General features: G+C 37.8%; 1 protein-coding gene across 1 annotated transcript in view; it reads left to right on the forward strand.

The window, feature by feature from the left end:
- Positions 1-19569, forward strand: part of nlgn4xa (neuroligin 4 X-linked a) — a 101121-nt gene that overhangs the window by 42771 nt on the left and 38781 nt on the right. Inside the window, exon 3 of the mRNA XM_008430309.3 lies at positions 3566-3718. Coding sequence (XP_008428531.1) covers positions 3566-3718 — 153 coding nt within the window. The remainder of the gene's footprint in view (positions 1-3565; positions 3719-19569) is intronic.

Raw genomic sequence — 19569 nt, forward strand, 5'->3', positions numbered from 1 at the left:
TATTTATGATTTTGATGACACTAAACAAAATCTAATTTTTATTGGTATGTTGATTTTATGACTTTGTATTTTTGTGTTTTATGATATAAAGCACTTTGAACTGCCTTTTGCTATACAAATAAACTTAAACCATGTCTGTTATTTTCATTCATGAGCAACATGTTAGTGAAATTAAATGTTTGACGTTTTAGTAAATGAGAGCTAACTGTGCTTGGTGTTTATTTCTTTGTTGGACTGAATTAGGCTGAGTAGACTTCCTTATGCTCTCCGTCTCTCTTAGCATGTGACTCTATGATGCACTCCAACCAAAGAGATAGGCACAAGCAGTCAGTTTGCCTGTTTGTTTGATGGAAAGCTAGAAAATAGTTTTGTTTGAGCCCACAGATGCCTGCAGCAACCATCAGATGCCGATCTGTTAGAGGCTATGACAATTTAATGGCACTGCTCTTGTTTTATGTGCATCTGCCTTTTCAAGGTTGTTCCTGCCGCCCACCCTGTTCCGCGGGGGCTTGTTCTAATGTGGAACTGAATGACAAACAGGAAGTTATTGACATTGCTGTGCTGGCCAGCCTCTGTAATTAGCAGGCATTTGTTAAAGTGGGTAAATCGGCCTGGGGCTCTGACCTCAGATCCTCCCAAGTCTCACCATTAGCAACCCATCCCCCTACCACTTACACCCCAACCTCTGACTCTGCCATTTTGGTTACAGGTGAGGAGTTGAGGAATAGATGCAGGGCTTTACTAAGCCCGGGGCAACAACTCAGAGTACAGCAGACATTAATAACCTCTCTGTGGGTTGCTCAGGACTTCTTGACCTTAGTTTTTATCCTGTAGAAAAGGAGAATTATGCACTCTTCCTGCCTCGTGGCTACCTACCTTTGTTGATTTGTGCATCATGTGTATTACAGCAAACAAATCCTTTTGCACCATCACCAACAGGAAGAGGGATTAATATTTTGTATGCACATAGAAGATCCAATTTAAGATCAATAGATCAATAGACACAGTCCAGGGAATTATATATATTTTTTTGCTCTTGTTGAATTTTGTGGTACTTTCTGTATGAGAGAGTGTTGAAAACAATCGGTTCAGTTTTGTTTTCATTAATCCAATCTGTGTTTGAAATTTATTTCCAGCGTATAATTATCTAGTTCAAGTTTAATGTGTTGGTGTAATTCAGTTTGAAAGCAAGAGATGATCAAATGCAGCAAAGACTAATTTCACAAATTGAATCTGAACAAACACAAAGCACATGTTAGCTTTAGTGTCATTAACCGTTTAGCCATTTGTGGTTTTCTAATTGTGCTTACTGATGTTTCATGTGCTGTGTATGGCAATTTCTCTTTTTCTAACAGTGGAGAAACAGATATTTCCATGCACTGTAAAAAATATGTTTGCATGTCTGACTGATGGAGCTGCAGAGTCCACAGAAAAATAAATTCAAGATAGTGAGAAAAGAGAGGAAAACTAAATTTTTTCAAAAGCAATATTTTATAGTTTGTAGATGTCCTTAGGTACTTTATTTTTTGGAGACATGTCCTGTAGCCTGATGAAACAAAAAGTGAAGTGTCAAAATGACCATTTTTACTTTTGGAAGAGAAAGAGGGAAACTTCAGCCTGGCATCTTCATCACTTAGCTGAACTGGTGAACCTCATCTAGTGGTTCAGCATCAGACTAAATGGAATTTGTTCCCTTGTTTATCATCAACCACAGAAATCTATAAGAAAGATTGTTTTAGAAATAAACACCTGTTTCTTTCCAGTGAAATTGCAAATTTTAACCAGCATATATTACAGCTCGATTTCCTCATTTTGGATATTTCATACTAACAGCTCCCAACCTCTCCTTTCGATTTACAATTTTCACTGGCAGAGACTTCCATCCCAAATGACATTTGCGAGATTTCTGAGCTGGCAGGGCCAGGGTGAATGGATTTGTTCAGGAGTTGGTTTCAGGTAAAACCAAAACTTGCTGTAGTGCAGAGAGACCAGGCATCAGAAGGACTGCTCTGATGTTCCTTCCCTTTCAACCCTGCGGTTCAAAGGAGTGAGGTGAAAAAAGTTACAAGTGACACATTTTGAGTGAATTCTTGGTAAAATGCTTGTGCCTCATTTGCTCTTAGATTTGGTACAAACACTTTTCACTTGGAAGTACTTTTTCCTTCCATACTCTTTGATTAAAAGGATTCTCATGTTTTGTAGGTACCAGATGCATATTTGCCAATCATCCTGCTTAATCACAACTGGAGAGTTTCATAAACAAGGCTTTTATCTGCCATAATTGCCATATTCCCAGTGCATTACACAAATAACAAATGGAGCAGAGAGAACAGACTGATGTAAAGATTACAGGGTTTAAATCATGATGAGCTCATCAGGATTTGTTGGAGGAAGTCAAATCATATTTCTTACACACTCTGTCCTTTAAGGTACTGGATACTTAAGTTCCTGTTAGATTAAACAAAATGTCAAAATTATTAATCATCAGATTTTTCTTATGTTTTCAATGAACTGGTTTATTTATCACTGACTATCAGCACATCAGATATTAGCAATACTGACCATTAAATATATGATGAAACCAAAGTTTGATTTATGGACACTCTATAAAACCTTTAGTGTTAGACTAGCTTTTCTTGCTTGAGGTCATTTAGAGCTACTAAAATCATGTCTACGGCTTAAACAATTAGAAGATTATTTACATCATTTATTCTTAAAATTCTGAATTTCTCCTCTGTTTCTTACTACTTGATAGAATTGCCTTTTAAACTGCAAATGTTTCATTTAATAAGTTTTTCCACACTAGTTTGCTTGAATTTTGGCCAGTTCCTCCTGACAGACCTGGACTGGAGTCCCATGCTCCTTTTCAGCTGGGACTGAGATCATGTGGTTGTGCTGGATACTCCAGAGCATCCATCCGTAGTTGATGGTGTTTTGTGACATTGCTCAAGTGGAATTGTTGTTTCTCTCTAAACTTTAACATCCTGTTGATTTCTTGACATGTTGCTTCAATATTTCCATAATATTCTGTAATCATGTTGCCATCTACTTAGTGAAGGGCACCAGTCCCTCCTGCAGCATCAAAGCCCCATTCCAGGGTGCTTTACTCTCACTTCAACAGTCAGGAGCATCAAATTAAATGTCTGGGACTCAAAGCGGATAAGTCTCCTTCAAATGCTGAGTAATGCTATTTTAATCATGTGGTTCTGATGAGATACACCAGGGTGTGTGATTCTATCCATTTTATTTAAGAACAAATGTTGGGGTGTTTTAATTTATTCCTCATCAGAAATATTACATTTCTTGCAATCTGCATTTGTCTAAATATGTTGTAGATGATTGTAGTTTGTTATATTTACATAAAAATAAAGCAAAAATAAAACTTTTGCACAAAAGTAAAAGCAACCCAAAAATATATGGTTATAATAATATTTTCTTTTTCCAAACTTTCAATATACCTCAATTTAAATTAATTGTAAACACAATCTTGGCCAATTAACTTGTAAATGTAGAAACCTTGTTTTTTTGTTGTTGTTTTTTCTGAGCTGTGATTTCTTCTCCTCAGATATTCATGATGAGAATGGATTAAAGCCCGTCATGGTTTACATCCATGGAGGCTCGTATGTGGAGGGAACCGGCAACATGATCGATGGCAGCATCCTGGCGAGTTACGGGAACGTAATCGTCATCACAATCAACTACCGGCTTGGAGTTCTGGGTGAGTCCACCAGTTAGACTTTAACTGCGCCGATTCAGAGACGTTCAACAACCAGTCGACGTTCGATCCTACCACTGTAATGCCACTGTACCTAAACCACAGTGGCATTATTTTTAAGAAGGAGTTAAATAAGAACCATTCAGGTTTATTTAAACTGGAATGTCTGGTGTTTTATGAGCCGTTTCACAGGCTTTTTGTTTCCCTACAGCCAATGAGATATTTCAGTTCATTTCAGTTTATTTTTCTTAAAAGATTGAAATATACTCACCTCAAAGCCAAAGTTTAAAGAAATAGAAAACATCCATAAATATTGTCCGTGGGCAACCAAAAACTATGAATGTAATCATTGGTCTAGCACCTTGTAGGACAGGATTATAAAACAAACAGGTGCCAAAGTGCTGCCATAAGAAGCAGTACAGTCTGAAAATGATCTGGTCAAAAGACTATACAAGTTAAAATGTCGAGAAAATATATTCAACAGGTTTTGAATACTCAAACCTCCATGATCTACCTGAACATCATTCATTTCATTTTACCTTTAAACAATATTACCTCCTTATAAATTTAAGTGCTCATATCAAAAGTCTTTGCTAAACTAATATAGTATTTTATTAATTATGAACAAAGAATATGAACTGCTCACATCTGTACCTCAGATCTTTATTTTATGTTTGTTTTCAATTTTTGATATTTTTTTGTTCTTCTATTCTTAAGTTCATTTTGATATTTCTGGATTTCTAGCAGCCTGTAGATGCAGTGAGAAAACAAATATTAGTCAATGGATTATTATAATAGTTTCATAATAAACTTAATATTGAAATGCAGATCTGTTAGTTACTGAACAGTGTATTGTTGGTTCATCATAATTTCAGAGCTTTATCATTCCTATGCCTGTCTACAGTATATCTAGGGGCAATGTGCTGCCATGTGATTCATGGACAAAAGCAATGTGAGGTACACAACAACATTTGGTTGTGTTTTTGTTTTGTGTAATACTTGAATACCTCCAGATATTTTGAATATATTTATTCCAGATTTCTGGTGAGCCTTTTCAAATTCTGTTTCAAATTTGGGTCCAATTTGAAGAGACCTCAAATGGTTTCAAATTCAAAACTAAAATGCAATGTGGCCACATTTGTTGAGACAATTATATGCACATATAAACATGATGGGAATGTGCAGTCATCATATTGCTCAAGAAGCTTCTGGTGAGACATGTGACCCCAGAACAACAACAATCCTGTGAAGGTGCTGGTGTCAGAAAAGCAGAATTATTAATAATTTCTCCTCTGTAAATGTTTCCCATGTTGCCTTTCTGCACTTCATGCTGCTGCCTCACATAAACAGGAGCAGCTGATGCTCTGGAGACTCCCACACAATATGTGCATGCAAAATCTTCTTTGCTCTTGCTATTCCACTTATACGTGGGTACTGCTCCAGTCTATCTCTGTGGGAGTCAGTCTACTCTGGCTCCACTTGATATAAATTTTGTGAGTGTAACAGAGAGAAGCCCTGTGTTCATTTCCATAGTAAGGAAACCACTCAGAAGCCCCTCATGCAGAGATAAAAGTAACATTTTTTGTTCAGTTGACAAGACAAATGTATCGTTGCATTCAGTGCCAAAGCAACAGGTCCTCTGCAGCAATGGCGGCTTTTTTCCCTTCAACTATGATAGTAGTACACATACATTCTGTGTATCTGCATTGTTTCCTTCTCATTTCAAAATGATGTATCTGTGATTCCTGCACTTCATTGTCTCTTCAAGTCAAGCTGCAGCTCATCCAAATGCACTTGCCTCTGCAGCGCCGCTGCTCTGCTTACCATTTGTTATAAGGCTGAGCTGTCTGCACCAGTCACTATATTTAGTTGCAGGAGAGCCAGGGGGGAAAGGTGTGCTGGAAAAGTGTGCAATGCAGAGAGGAGGAAAAGAGATGAGGAAGAAGAGAAAGAGAGAGAGAGAGAGAGAGAGAGAGAGAGAGAGAGAGAGGAAATGCAGATGAGTATCTTACATCAAAACAAAAGAGGGGGATGGGAGCAAAGAGACAAAATGGAGAGGAATCAACTGGATTCATGAGAGTTTTGATATAACATTTTTCACGTGGTTCTGTCTGAAGTTATTGTTCTAGAGTCAGAAGAGTGGCAAACTTTGTATCTATATTAGATGCCAGTCTTCTGAGCAATACTGTTGAGCTTTGCCAAATCATTTCCAGAACATCTTAATTGTGTTTGCTGAAATGATGGATTTCACACACACAATCTCAGCTGTAATGAGGTTCTTTTTTTGTGCTGGTAAGATCTGGTAATAACCCAAATCAATCAGAACTCCTTTGACCTCAATTCCATTATGAAACCCATTTGGTCTCCTCACTCTGTTCTTCCGTTGGTGTGGCAGAGAGCTTCACTAAGACATCCAGCACAATACTTTGGAGGAAAAGACATAGTTATGAGGGATGTTGACTCAGATTGGTCACTGTCCTTCTGTTCTGGTCAAGCATGTCTTCATGTTAAAGGTCTGATTTAAGGTTTATTATCTTACCTGCTGTAGTTTCTACATTGCTGTCAAGCTGAAGGAAAAAAAGTGAAGTGGCCCACTCAAATTCAAACCTTCACCTATGGTGAAGAAGCAGAGAACCTATTGACTCACAGTAGCTGTGTCTCCATTAACCACAGAATTGCACAATTTGAAATTGCAAAAATAAATTTGCTTAATGGAAACAAGCCAAGTTTGAAGAAACTCTTGTTTTTTAAAAGTAAGTTTTTGATCAAGGATGAGGTGGTTTTTGAGCCATATTCAAATCTGTATTTCGCAAAACTGCAATGGAGACACGTTTTTCACATCACACAAAATCAACAGCCGGATGTTACTTCTGGTGAAAATGTCGAAGAAGAAAACAGGAAGTAGTAGTAGGAGGATTGTGTGTCTTTTTCTGAACTCTCATTAAAGTTCATAAAAGTTGTGTCATTGGCTGAATGTTTACATGAATCGCTGCCATGACTTTTAATGACTTATCGTGTGAACAAGTGTATTCACGTGTCATTTTAATTCAATTTCAAAACTATGTTTTTTCAACAGTAGCAGAATATAGACAAACTTTTGCACACATCTGTAATGAAAACACAGTAGTGTGTCTCTTTTGAGGTTTTCCTGAGCTTTGAAGCCTGACTGTGGTTAAGCATTTTGTCAAATACAAGTTCTTTCTCCAAGTAAGTAGGAAATAAGGACTAGAAGAGCTGGAAACTCGCAATCTCCTTTTGGCAGAAGTAGCTTGAGTCAAGAAAAAAGTTGACAGTCAGTGCTCTGGATGTGTCCAAAGTCATTCTGTTAGCAGCCTGATTCCTCAACTGAACTGGTGGATCCAGCATAAACAAAATGAGCTGGACGGCTCCTCAGAGTAAGAAAGTTCTTGTGAACATCAGCAAACACAGCAGCTTCCTGACCCAATAAAAATGTGTGGCTGTTGCTATGATTCAGATGATTCAAATGGACGTCTCCAGCTGCTGCTGGGGTGGTAGAAGCTTTCAAAGAGGCCTGGCACGCTAAACGTGTGAACAGCATGACGCCGGACTAAAGCAGGCATCTCACGTTAAGGGCAAGTAAGTTCTGCAGGACAAGCAGCTTGTAACTGTGTCAGCGCTGGCAGGAAGAGGGAGGACTGCAGGAAATCATGGGACACTCAGCCTTCTCCACTTTGACCTCACACATGGAGCCAGATGGCCATCAGTGGCTACATCACTTCCACGATTTTCCTTTAGATCACATACATTACCTTTGGTGGAGCCAATGATACAACTATGCTACTGCAGTACAAGCAAAGGGGGGCTTGCAAATGCATTCATACTTAGAAAACTTCTTCATGTTGTGTCATATTCTAACCACAATCTAACCACATTCAATACAATTTACTGGGATTTTAGATGATAGTGCATTCAATTCTTAAGTTGATGCGTTCTTACAATGTATTTCTTCTTGCCATATTTCCATAAGATAAAGAGTAATGTAGTAATTACCTGTTAACGGATTCTCCCCCCCTGAGCTGGGAACATGTTTCTCAAAGGGTTTGGTTTGTTTAACAGTGCAGTGTGAAAGCAAACTGCACCAGCTGAAAATGGAGCAAATGTTTCAGTTTTGGTTCCCAATCTAACCGAGTCCACCGGACTCCCCCTGACCTGAAACACCCTAACGCTGCTTTAAGCTGCTCCACGTCTTCCTGTCTGGTGTGTTCCTGGCCTTCATGATGCTGGTTGATCTCTAATATTTGGTAAACATTTTCTGAGACCAAAAACAGAACATCTGCAATCCAAGTTTTTTCTTCCTTTTTGCTGGTCTGTTAGTATACAACCCCACAGTGAAGTGGAGGGTCTTTGGCATTCTCATGTTTACAAAATGTGTTATGAAGAGAGACATGTCAACATCAGCCGAGGGTGTTTTTAAAGCTAAACCTGCTTCTGAGGTAGTCTGGGGAACCATCTTCCTGTTTCAGACAAACACAGGCAGACAGATTCACCAGGTAAAAACAACAGCATCTAAGCTGTTGTGACTGGCAATATTAAGGGACAGACAGTCGGGTCTTGCATGGTTGCCCTCAGGTTATATTGCATTGAAGTAGCAACTCTGTGTAAAGAGTTAGGATTTGATCAGAGGGAGACGGTATACAGGAGGTACCCAGTGTTATTTTGATTCAATTGATTTTTTACTTTTACAGATTGATTTTTTATTTTTACACAACTTTCTAAGTCAGACATAAAGTTTGTGTTTATTTGTTTATTTTTCCTAGAACAGTAAGAAGCTTCCAGGCTTCATGCAAAGCTGGGCAAACACTGATCTTCCTCTCGTTCTAAACTGCACTAGTAGAGCATCTGTTTGAGAAACATATGGTCTGTTTCTGGGGTTTTGTGTTATATCACACCACGTTCTGTCTGAACGGGAACTGGAATGGACTTGATTTATTGTTTTTTAACATGTTTTGTAGAAACTGAAATCAGAAAAGTGTGGTGTGATTTTATAAACATGCTCCAAATTACCCCAAGATAAAATGCAATACAACAAAATGTCTTCACAAGTCACTTTAAATGTTTGCATTTCTCATAAAATCACAATACAACCCATTAAAAGTTGTGGTAGTAATGTGAAAAAAAGAGATTCTTTTCAATGCCCCCAAAAATGTTACATTTTGTGATGTCATTTGTTTTCAAATTGGCATTAAATCTCACATGTTTCCTGTCCGTCTTTATGCTCTTGAGCCAGCCCAAATAAGTCTAATGGCATAGTCAAAGACTTGATGTCAGAATGATTTCAAATCATTTCAGTGTCTTAATTTATGATGTTCCTAAAAAATAAGAAAAATCAGTGTATGGGTTGAACAATTCTATTACGTTAAAATAATCTTTCACATACATTCTGATAGCTATAAAATGACATCTGTCAGAGAAGGAACAAAAGTCACATCTCCTATGGGACACGATCTTGTCCCTTTGGACTGTGAGCCAACACCAAACCTGGGACACTGAACATGGCTGGTAGCATCCCACTGTACAAATGATTTACTTGAAGCTAACAAACACATTGGAGCCCCGAATGTGTCATACACATCATGCTAAACAAAAACAATGGCATATCACATGCTTGTTTTGCAGTTGAAATTTTAAATATTTTAATTTATTTGACAGGGACAAAACTGGCACATTTATGTTTCTGTAAATGTGCCAAAATTAACCAAAAAGCTGTTTTTCATCTGTTGTCCCTGGGCAATGATTGTCTCACTGAAAACAAAGGGCATACAAAACAAGTTTAAATATGATGCAACTACACAAAATTTGCCAATAAATAGTTTTTTATTTTTATAATCCAGTATAAAACAGAGAAGAAGCTCAACTTTGTTGACACTACAGACAGAAGAGTTCACTCGGCTTTCGCCATTCTTCTTCCCCTGTAGCCTACTGTTAGCCTTGCGTGGAAGCTTCATGCCCCATATTAAGTGCGTAGCGCCACTTACAGGTCTGGGGGAGTAAAAACAGCATTGGGCTGTTCTTAGTGTTTCCTTTTTGAATGAACATTTCTAGAAATCCACAACCTGTGTGAAAGGAAAGGAGCCTTGTTGTTTCCCACCTACTAAAGAATGGCATAGCTTAATTTTGGCTTTCCGACATTCAAATAATGATAGACTTTGTCCTAATTCAAGACTTTGACAACATCAAACTGAATTGCATAAAACTCACAGATGGGCAGCAAATGTTCTTTATTGTGAGCCCATTTAGAAACAAAGGAAACAACATTTTTAAACATTTTTTTTTATTTTCATGTCAAGAAAAACCCCCAGAATTTACCAAAACATCTCCATAAAAGGCAGAGGAAAGAGGCAGAGTTGAAAAGGAAGAAAAGCCGCTGCTGATTAGCACCGACACAGCAGGACACATTGACTAAAACACACACAGAGCAACATTTGTCATGCAAATGACTGTTTTGCCAAAGCGACAGATGACTGTGTGCGCCCTCCTCCCTGTGCCCTCGTCATGTTTCTGGCCAAGACAAAATGCGTGTTCTGCTGGGTCTTTTTTTTCTCCTTCTCAATCTTTCTGGCGGCACAATGTGAGCTGCAGCTGCAGCCCTCTGCCTTTCAGTGTCACGTCAGAAGACATCGCCTCATGGTCTGACTCACAGCTGGACTGAATATCTGACCACTGGCCGGAGTCACACAGCATTTCTCTATCTTTATCTTCAAACGCTGCCATATACGGCCCTCTGCAGGGAAGGCATATCCGATTGGTGACGGCCTCCTTAACCGTGGCTGTCCTTGCAGAGAGGGAGAAGTCAGACACAAGGTGGACTATGTCAGAAGATTCAATAAAATATGGATTTAATAGCAGTACAAAACATTAACATCAATCATGTGAGAAAACATTAGTGCTGTCAATCGATTAAAAAATGTAATCACGATTAATCACCATGCTAGCCTTTAGAAGATTGAAATAAAAAAAAAATGACAGAAAACATCTCAGTTTTCCAGGCTTTTATAATTTAAAGAAATCATTTAGTTTCAAACGTAAATTAGAAATGTTAATTATAAACTGGTTGTACTTACTGAAATTATGAATTTCAGTAAGTACATGCTATTTTGATTTTACCCAAAAGTCAATTTCTTGTTCCTTTTAAGGTGAAATTTGCCGCTGAGTGCAGAAATCTCATCTTTTCACTTGCGTTTGTGACTCTGTGTTGCTGACCGCAGGTCAAGACCGCGCTGCTGTGAGCCACACAACGCTTTAGGTCAGAATAGGTGATGTGATTATTCTGCGTTATGTAATATTAACTCATTCATTCGTTTTAGATTAATCACATGTTAACGTTGACAGCCCTAGAAAAAATGTAAACTTTTACAGGCAAATCCTAAAGAAAGTAAAATATATTCCTGTCATTATACATGTTTGATACGCTTTAAAGCTGATAAGGCAAAAAGCTAATTACCTTAATATCTAGTTGACACATCATATAATTATGGAACGGTGTTGTTCCAGCCCCCATGAAGACTGTGAAATGTTAATTGTAACTTTGTGCAACAACACGTTGTTAACTGCTGCGAAGCACAGCTGATTCTCCCTCACTGCATTGACTCAGAGCCAGAAAAAATATTTTCAATAATCTGCTGTAGTCAGATACTTCCTAAATGCCTGAATAATTTATGTTTTTTATATTTGTGTATGATTTTCTTTAAATTCAGAAATTTCCAATTTCTGAAGCATTTTGCACAGTAGCCATTTAAACTGGACAGTTTTGTTTTGGTGTTTCTCCTTAGCATGCTTCTCTCACTAGCTTGCATGAATATTTAGAAATATATGTAGCAATAATTAGCTGATAGCTTAGGCTAGCCCAGATATTCATTTTAAGTAAACGGCCAGACGTGTGGAGTCTATAAACCGTATCAATAGAACGACAACATGCAACAGGCTAAACAATCTCATAAAGCAACACATCATACCAACACATTAAGAAGTCAAAATCTACAGATTGGAAAGAGTAAAAAAGACATTTCTAAGTCACTAGAACTGCCTGAAGCACAATGAGAACTATTATTCACAAATGAAGAAAACATGGAACAAAGACAAGATCTCTTTTCACCAAGAAAGAGCACAGAGGCCAGTGTCATGATTGCCAAAAAGATTAGGAAGATTCCCTTTTGTGAAAACATTTGGTTGGCTGATGAGACAAAACTGGATCCTGTTAGATATTCAGAGTGAAGAAGTCAAACAGTTAGACATGGTGGTGGGAGTGTGATGGTCTCAGCTGCATTGCAGAAACTCCTGAAGGAGAATTTAGTTCATGACCTTTAGAGCTGGCGTACCGGGATATGCAGCAGAAAATAATCTAAAGCAAAACATCAATTCCAGTCTTTGACCTAGTCAAAGTCCAGACTTTAATCTGACATGAATAGTGTAGAATGACATCAAGTGATTGATGCTGTAAAAATGGCTCAATTAAAAGATTTCTCCAAAGCATAGTTGGTTTTCACAGTAATAGAAAAGACTTTTGACCAGTTTTCAAATAGTTAACTGACATTTTTACTTTCGAAGTTGGAAAAAAAAAACTGTTAACTTCACTGGAATTTATTTATTTTTTTAATAAAAACTTGCCTTTCGTATGTACTCAGATTATTTCTGCCTAATATTAGACTTTGTTAGATGAGCAGAAGCTTTTAAGTGTGAAATAAAGCAACAGCAAAACATCTGTTTTTGTAGAAATCTGTTTTATTCAGTCATTTCTTTCTCTTTCTGCACTCAGGTCTGTGTTGTAATAAAAGTGAAGTCAGTTCTAATTTGCTGTTGGATAAGAAATGGTTGGAGGGTTCGCAGCCAAAGGCCACCACAGCCTGTCATACCATTACTAGAACTCTATTCTTTAAATCGCTTCTGGCTAAAACACAAACCCAAAGTCTAGTCCAGTTACACACTTATCTGGGAAAGTATTCTTAAAATATATTTCAGTGTTCTTCAAACACACATATCACCTCTGTTTAGTAGGACCAGAGATCATTCAGTCCTTATGAATACAAAGGAGATAGAAGTGTGATGGGCTGGCAGTGTGTGAACCTGTGAGTATAGAAGAAGAAAAACTACCAACAGACACAAAGAATTGTGTCTTGATCAATTAATCAAGACACAATTCATCACTCTGCACAACGGAGCTTGTTTTCATATTTCAGAAACACTTATGTCTGCAAATACCGGCACAACCAACTCATTTCAGTAATGACCCAAACCAATTATCAGCAGCAGTAAAAATAAGTGCAGAGTTGCCAGCAAACAGACCAGTTAATAATCAGGAGTCATTTATTGTTCAGTTGGTTTTGTGCAGCTGCAATAAAGATTAAACAAGCTCCAAAATTCAGAACTGCTTTGATGAAGCTTCTCAGTTCCAGGAATGGAGATTTTACAGTCATATTTTAATACTTTAGTATTTTCAGTTTTCTTGCTTACATCTGAAATATTAGAAAAACAAACAATACCATACCAACTTTATTTATAAAGCACTTTAAAACAACCACAGCTGACACAAAGTGCTGTACATTAAAAAAAAAAAAAAAAAAACTTTTACAGCTTAAAAACAAACAAACAAGCAAACATACAATTTAAAACTAGATCCCGCTGAAGTTGAAAGCCAAGTAAAATAGATGGGTGCCACACAATGCAGCGTGACATGCTATTGGCTGGCATTTGCAAAGCACCCAATCAAGGAGCTGCATGCATTTTCCTTCCCACTGATTGGCTGAGCCCTGGTAGCTAAAGGAGGCTGTAGACGTTAGCTTCTGTGGTAGTGCAAAAACAGTTTTTACTCCATGTATTTATGTATGTGAACTTATAATATGTGTGTGAACTATTAAAATATTATTATACCGTTATATGTATTTTTCTAGGGATCTCAAGTATTTGCTGATGTCAGTGAATAATTGATATTCACAGGTTGTTTCCACACAAATATCTATAGTCCACTGTACTTTAAATGGCTCAGTTCAAAAGACAAAAATAAATTCTGAGAATAAACTAAAACTTGTCACTGGAGATATTAAACATGAAGGAATGAGAATACATCAGAAAGGGGGAATGTTCTGACATCTATGTTGGTGTAAAGACTCTCCCTGCTTCATTCTTCATGAGTTGACTCTGTCCTGCCGATTATATGGATAATCCTGCGAAAAACAGGCTTAGTAATTATTCTAAAAGCCTGGACCAATTTTAGAGTTTGCTGGAGCTAAACATCTTCTTTCCATATATTTCTGTTACTCTGAAATCTCAGTGATTTTGCAACTGTTTCAAAAGAAAAAAATTGTCCGAGATGAGATTGGGATTTGGTGATGCCAAAGGATACATGGCATCTCGTTTGCTATCATGACATAAAGACAGAGAAGTCAAAAAAATCTGTCATCAGCATACGATGGCTCCAGAAATGATTCACAGCTCATCACTTTTATTGCTTTGGAATAGGTTTTCCCTTACAGTCCTGCAATTGCAAAATGACAAAAAGTTGATATTTCTGCAAACTTTTAAGGAAACAGAATCACTTGCAGGTCCTTCTGATTTCCTCTGAATGCCTTTCAGATGTTTCTACAGTTTGATTTGAGTCATGCTTTGGTAAACCCAAAGTCACAGCTGACAATTCATCTCTGAGCAGAAACTATGCAATGAAATATTAAAGATTGTTTTAAGATGAAAAAGCAGCAGCATCAAACATGATGAAAGGCTTTTTATGTTTTTTTATTATTTCATCTAAGCAAACAAAGAAGGTGGTGAGGTTGTGACATATTTACTTGTTATAGATAAATGTGCTATAAAATGGTATTAAGTGACTGGAAAACTCAGAATACTGCCTCTTTAATGGAGCAGTACTGTCAAGAAGAAATTGAAAAGATCAATTTTCAAAATCAGAAAAACATATTTAGAAAGAATATGACCGACAATTGGTTTTAATACTTCTTATTGCTACTTTCATTTTGTCCTTGTGAGTTATCATTTGTAGAATTATCTTGAAATAACATAACAAATTGTCATAAAAGTGAAATACTGTGCAAAGATTGGACTTCCTGCTGTCCTTCTGTTGGGATGTAAACAGACTGCAGTGCTGGCAGTGCCTTACCTTAGGCTACAGGGAAGTGTAATATATGTATCAAGCGTGCATATTTAGAATCAAACCTGGCTTTTAAAGGTCAGCTGCATCGCAGCCTCCTGCTCACTGCTATTGTGATTCAATACGGAAGGCAGCCTGTATTGATATTCATGTTGAAGTCGTGCATTTTCTCCCAACTCTGTTGTCTGAAACAGCTAGAAGGCGGAGTAAGCAAGGGCGGTTTGCAACAAAGTCATTGTTAGCTGAGCAAATGATAGTCTGCTCCACACAGACTGCTAGCTGCACAATGCAACAGATGTACTGCGGGGATTTGAGAGGCTAGAAGCGAGCCCAGATTTCCTGAGAGGAGATGGATGCCTCTGCTGGTCCAAACTGGCACCATTCACAGAGCAGAACTCTAAAGGCTTGATGCAATGCCTAAAGTTACAAATGCTCCTGTTTAAGTTTCTGTTTGATTTAAACAGGTGTATTTTTTTGGTTTGGTTAAGGAACCTGGTGCTGTGTTTGGTCAGCTCCCATCGCTGCAGCACCAGCAGCCTCTCTGCTCGCCTTTGCCCCTTCCAGCCTCATACATGAATGTGTTAGATGAGTGTGATTTACTTTTCCCAGAGTGAATGCCACTGCAAATAGAATATCATTAAATAGCTGGATGGTGCAAATGAAGTTTTTAAAAAAAATTCTATCCTGTTTGGAGAGATGGAAAGCTCATTTGGTTTGAAGGATCATAAAGAGTCATAGAAGCATAAAAAACATCCTTGAAAGATAGTGATAGCTATTGAACTCACATTATTCTCTAATCTGACAGTCATGTGTCAGCCGGATGATGTTTTTATTCTGGTGGCTTCATTGATTGAGCAGTTAGAGTCATCCTGCAGAATCAATTTACCTCTAATGTCTCCCTGGGGTGCATGAGTCAGTTTCTGTAACCAGCACTCTGTAGTCCGGTTCAGAGCTTTAGAAAACTCCACGCATTCTAATCCTGCACAATCCAGCTCCAAAATAACCTGGAGATAAAAAGCTGCAGTTGCCTTGTTGCATAAGGGTGGACACTGAAACTGAACCAAACTCACTGTGCTCAGGCCTTCGCTCTAAATTAGAGCATGAGATGCTTTTGTCAGATGAAAAGAACCTGGTGAAAATAAAAACCTTTCAGCAGGTTCTAAAAATACTCTTCATTAAACTCACATTTATTATTTTGAAAATGTTTATTTTTCTTTGATTTTCATTTTAAATGTCATATTTTCATTAGTTGTAAGTGGAAAATCATAATTAACAGAAATAAAGGTATTCAAACTTTCACATGTATAGTTAAGCTATGTAATGTGTTTAAGCAATAAAGTTCCTAAAATAAGCGGGCTTTTCAATAACGTCCTAATTTAATGGATGGGTCTTTATTATTTTTGTTATATATTACAAAAACTCAGTCACTGTAATTGTAAAATATTGTATTGTAGCTACGTTTCCATTGACCATATAATAAATTCTCACACATTTTGAAAATAAGTTTTCTAAATGGAAACATGACAATTCCAAAACACTCTAGTTTTGGATGAAACATTTAGGATTTTTTGGTTTATTTCACAGAACTGTGATAGAAACACTTTTTTTGCATTAAACGAGTCACATGATCAACATGATGCCTCAACTGGTTGACAAAATGTGAACAAGTCCAACAGTTTGAAATGGCTTTGTTTTCAGTTTGTTAGACATAAAATGAAATTCCCTTTGAATGAACAACTCTTATAAGACTTTATGTGGTTAGTGAAGAGCGGGAGAAGCAGTTCTCTGCTCCATTATTCCGTTTGAAGCAACATTCATCCAGACAGCTTAAGACGTCACAGAGCCTTGTGACTCCAAGGTGTGACTCTACAGCAGCCACTGAGCTATGTTTAATCACACTTGCTCTTTGTCAAGGCTGAAGAGGAAGTTATGTGCACAAAAGCTTGATACACCTTTATTCAGTTCCTGCAGACAGTACATCAAAGACAGCACATCTTTATTCCCTCAAAATGGCAAAAGCTGCTGTCAGACAATATTACTTTTCTTATCTGCAAGCTGTTCTGTTCTGCATTAGGATGGAAGAGCTATGGAAATGAGAGCTGCATGAATAAAGATGTATTTTCCTCTGCTAGGCAGCTGCTGGGGGATTATTATCAGCAACTGAATTTAGGCAACCGGCGGAAGAAATACTTTAAAACATTATTTACAAAACGCGGCTTTGTTGGCCTATTTTCTGGTTTTATAATTATTTTCCTCCTGGATCTGTTGCTGGCATGTTATGAAATGAAGATAACTGTTTTTAGTAACAAAAAACTGAGACAAAAAACACAAATATGCTTCTCAGGTAAAATTGTTGGTTTTAAGAGACAGTTTTTATAGGCAGGTAAAATTGACGTCTTTTTTCTGACTTTGACCAGAGAAAACTCAGTCCTAGCAGTCTGAATGGAGGCCTTCAGGTCTGGAAGAAGTGGCTGGGGAGAGGGAAGTCTGGGCCTCCCTTCTGAAGCTGCTGCCCCCGCGACCCGACCCCGGATAAATGGATGGATGGATGGATGGATGGATGGATGGATGGATGGATGGATGGATGGATGGATGGATGGATGGATGGATGGATGGATGGATGGATGGATGGATGGATGGATGGATGGAGGGATGGATGGATGGAGGGATGGATGGATGGATGGATAAAAAAAATGTCTGAATGAAAAAAGCGTCTTGGCCATATAGTATTACAGTTTATTTGAGCAAAGAAAGAAAGGAAGAAAGAATCATAAAAAGAGGAGGCATTAAAATGTAAATGTTAGTCAAATTCAACAAGTTGACATGAATTGAACTGCGACATACTGGTGGATGGATGGATGGACATGAAGTGAATTAAAATATCATTTCTGTGTTCTGTAGTTTTCAAATTGGTGCTTTAAAATTCAGACAGTTGATTGAGATTTGATTTTGTCAAATCATGAAAACAGTGACTGGTCCTGGAAACAAAGAATCTTTACAGATCCGTCTCCAGTTTTCTCTCCACCAAACAGCCGGCTGAGATCTAACTGCAGATTTTTATTATTATTTTTTTTTGTGCTCAGTTAAACGTTGTGTTGCATTCCAACGTGGGCCGGGGATTTGAGCTGCTGTAGCAGACAGGGAAGGCTTTTATTCTGCAGCCAAGTTGTGGGAGAAAAACAATCACTGCTATCTAACTGAGCTTTCAGTTCTATCAGTTCGCTAGACCTGTTGGGACACTGGCCATTTCTGCAGGTCAGAGGTCAGTCAGGAATGAAAAAGGATCACTTCAGGTTAATGGGCAAAGGCTTCGTTGTTGTTTTTTCATGGTAAATTAAACCAAGGCTTTTGACGCTAAAATGTAATTCAGATATTTTTTTGTTTGTTAGTCCGGACTTTCAGCTGTGGCAGAATTAGAACTGAACATTTCATCCTGGTTTTTAATCAGTAATATTAAGATTTTTCTTTAGTAGTGAATCTTAATAATCCTGAGACATGTTAAGCTGTAAACAAAATATTTTTGTTCCAGTAAATTTGCCATTCTCTTGATCTGAAATCCTTTCAAAATTGCAAAGATTATTAGTTTTCTTCTGAAGATATTTGTTCTTGTTTGAAATCAAGAGTTTAATTGATTTTCTGGTTTTTGCCCATCCAGCAATTTACATGTATGGAACATGTAAAAACAAAATGAAACAACAACACAAAACTTTTAAACAATGGTTGACACTCAGGCTGAGATATGGATGTGGTGGAAAATATCACCGTAAGTCGACTAAGAAAGAGAGAAAGGAAAACCATAATAGCTAAACTAATTACAGAAGGGTCAAAATGCAGAACATTTTTTGTTAGTTACATAAAAAGGAAAATTGATGATTGCATTCACAAAAATGTTTAATATATTGCTGGATAAACTTTTAAGGACAATCTTTAAAGGAGAATATTTCTGCTTTTGAATGATACAGATGGAAAAATGTCCATGAAAATTAAAGGGTCATTTAAATAAACAGGAACATAAGAAAGGGCATGGCAAGGTTTTCCTTTCCAATCAACTCCACCATAACAAGTGACCGCTCTGAAGCTGACACCAACTTTCAGCCTAAAGGAGAAATTTCTGATTTTATCTCTGCACCAGCAGCTCTCTGATCCTCTGCATGAGCTGATGTCTGCAGATTTCAAGTTTATACACATTAGCAGTGGAGGTTACAGTTATTTAATGAAATCCTTGCCAAAAGCCATAGACACCAGACTCCAAGAGATTCTGAGAGACTCCAACCAGAACCGAACATGTTCAATGACCCGAATGAACATCCCCAGACACCTCATGAGTCAAGAAAAAAAAAAGAAAGAAAAACGATCCCCATCCATGTGGAAACCCACAAACACCCAGGATTTTACCGAGAGTCAGGCACAGTTAAGAGGTTCTAGTTTTTTCTTCCTGTGAGATTGCAGGACATTTTAAGCTGCTTTGATTCAGGCCTGCAGAAATCCAACTTTATGTAACAATGGAGCGTTCCTCCAGCTCACCACCAGCATGCACCACACAGCCACCAACAAAGAAGAGCTGTGCTGATTTGCATGATATCTGTGGGGCAGAATACTCCCCAGATGCAGAGCTGATTAAAGAGTAATGTCGCTTAACAACTTGAGGGCACAGAAAGAGAAGAGTGAGATGGCCGACCACCAAGTGGGCCAATGCTGCTTTGATGTTCTGGAGACACAAGTGTGGAGGCGGCGCCTGCTG

Source organism: Poecilia reticulata, chromosome 2, assembly GCF_904066995.2.
Source record: "Poecilia reticulata chromosome 2, P_reticulata-male-v2, whole genome shotgun sequence".
In the NCBI taxonomy this organism is placed as follows: domain Eukaryota; kingdom Metazoa; phylum Chordata; class Actinopteri; order Cyprinodontiformes; family Poeciliidae; genus Poecilia; species Poecilia reticulata.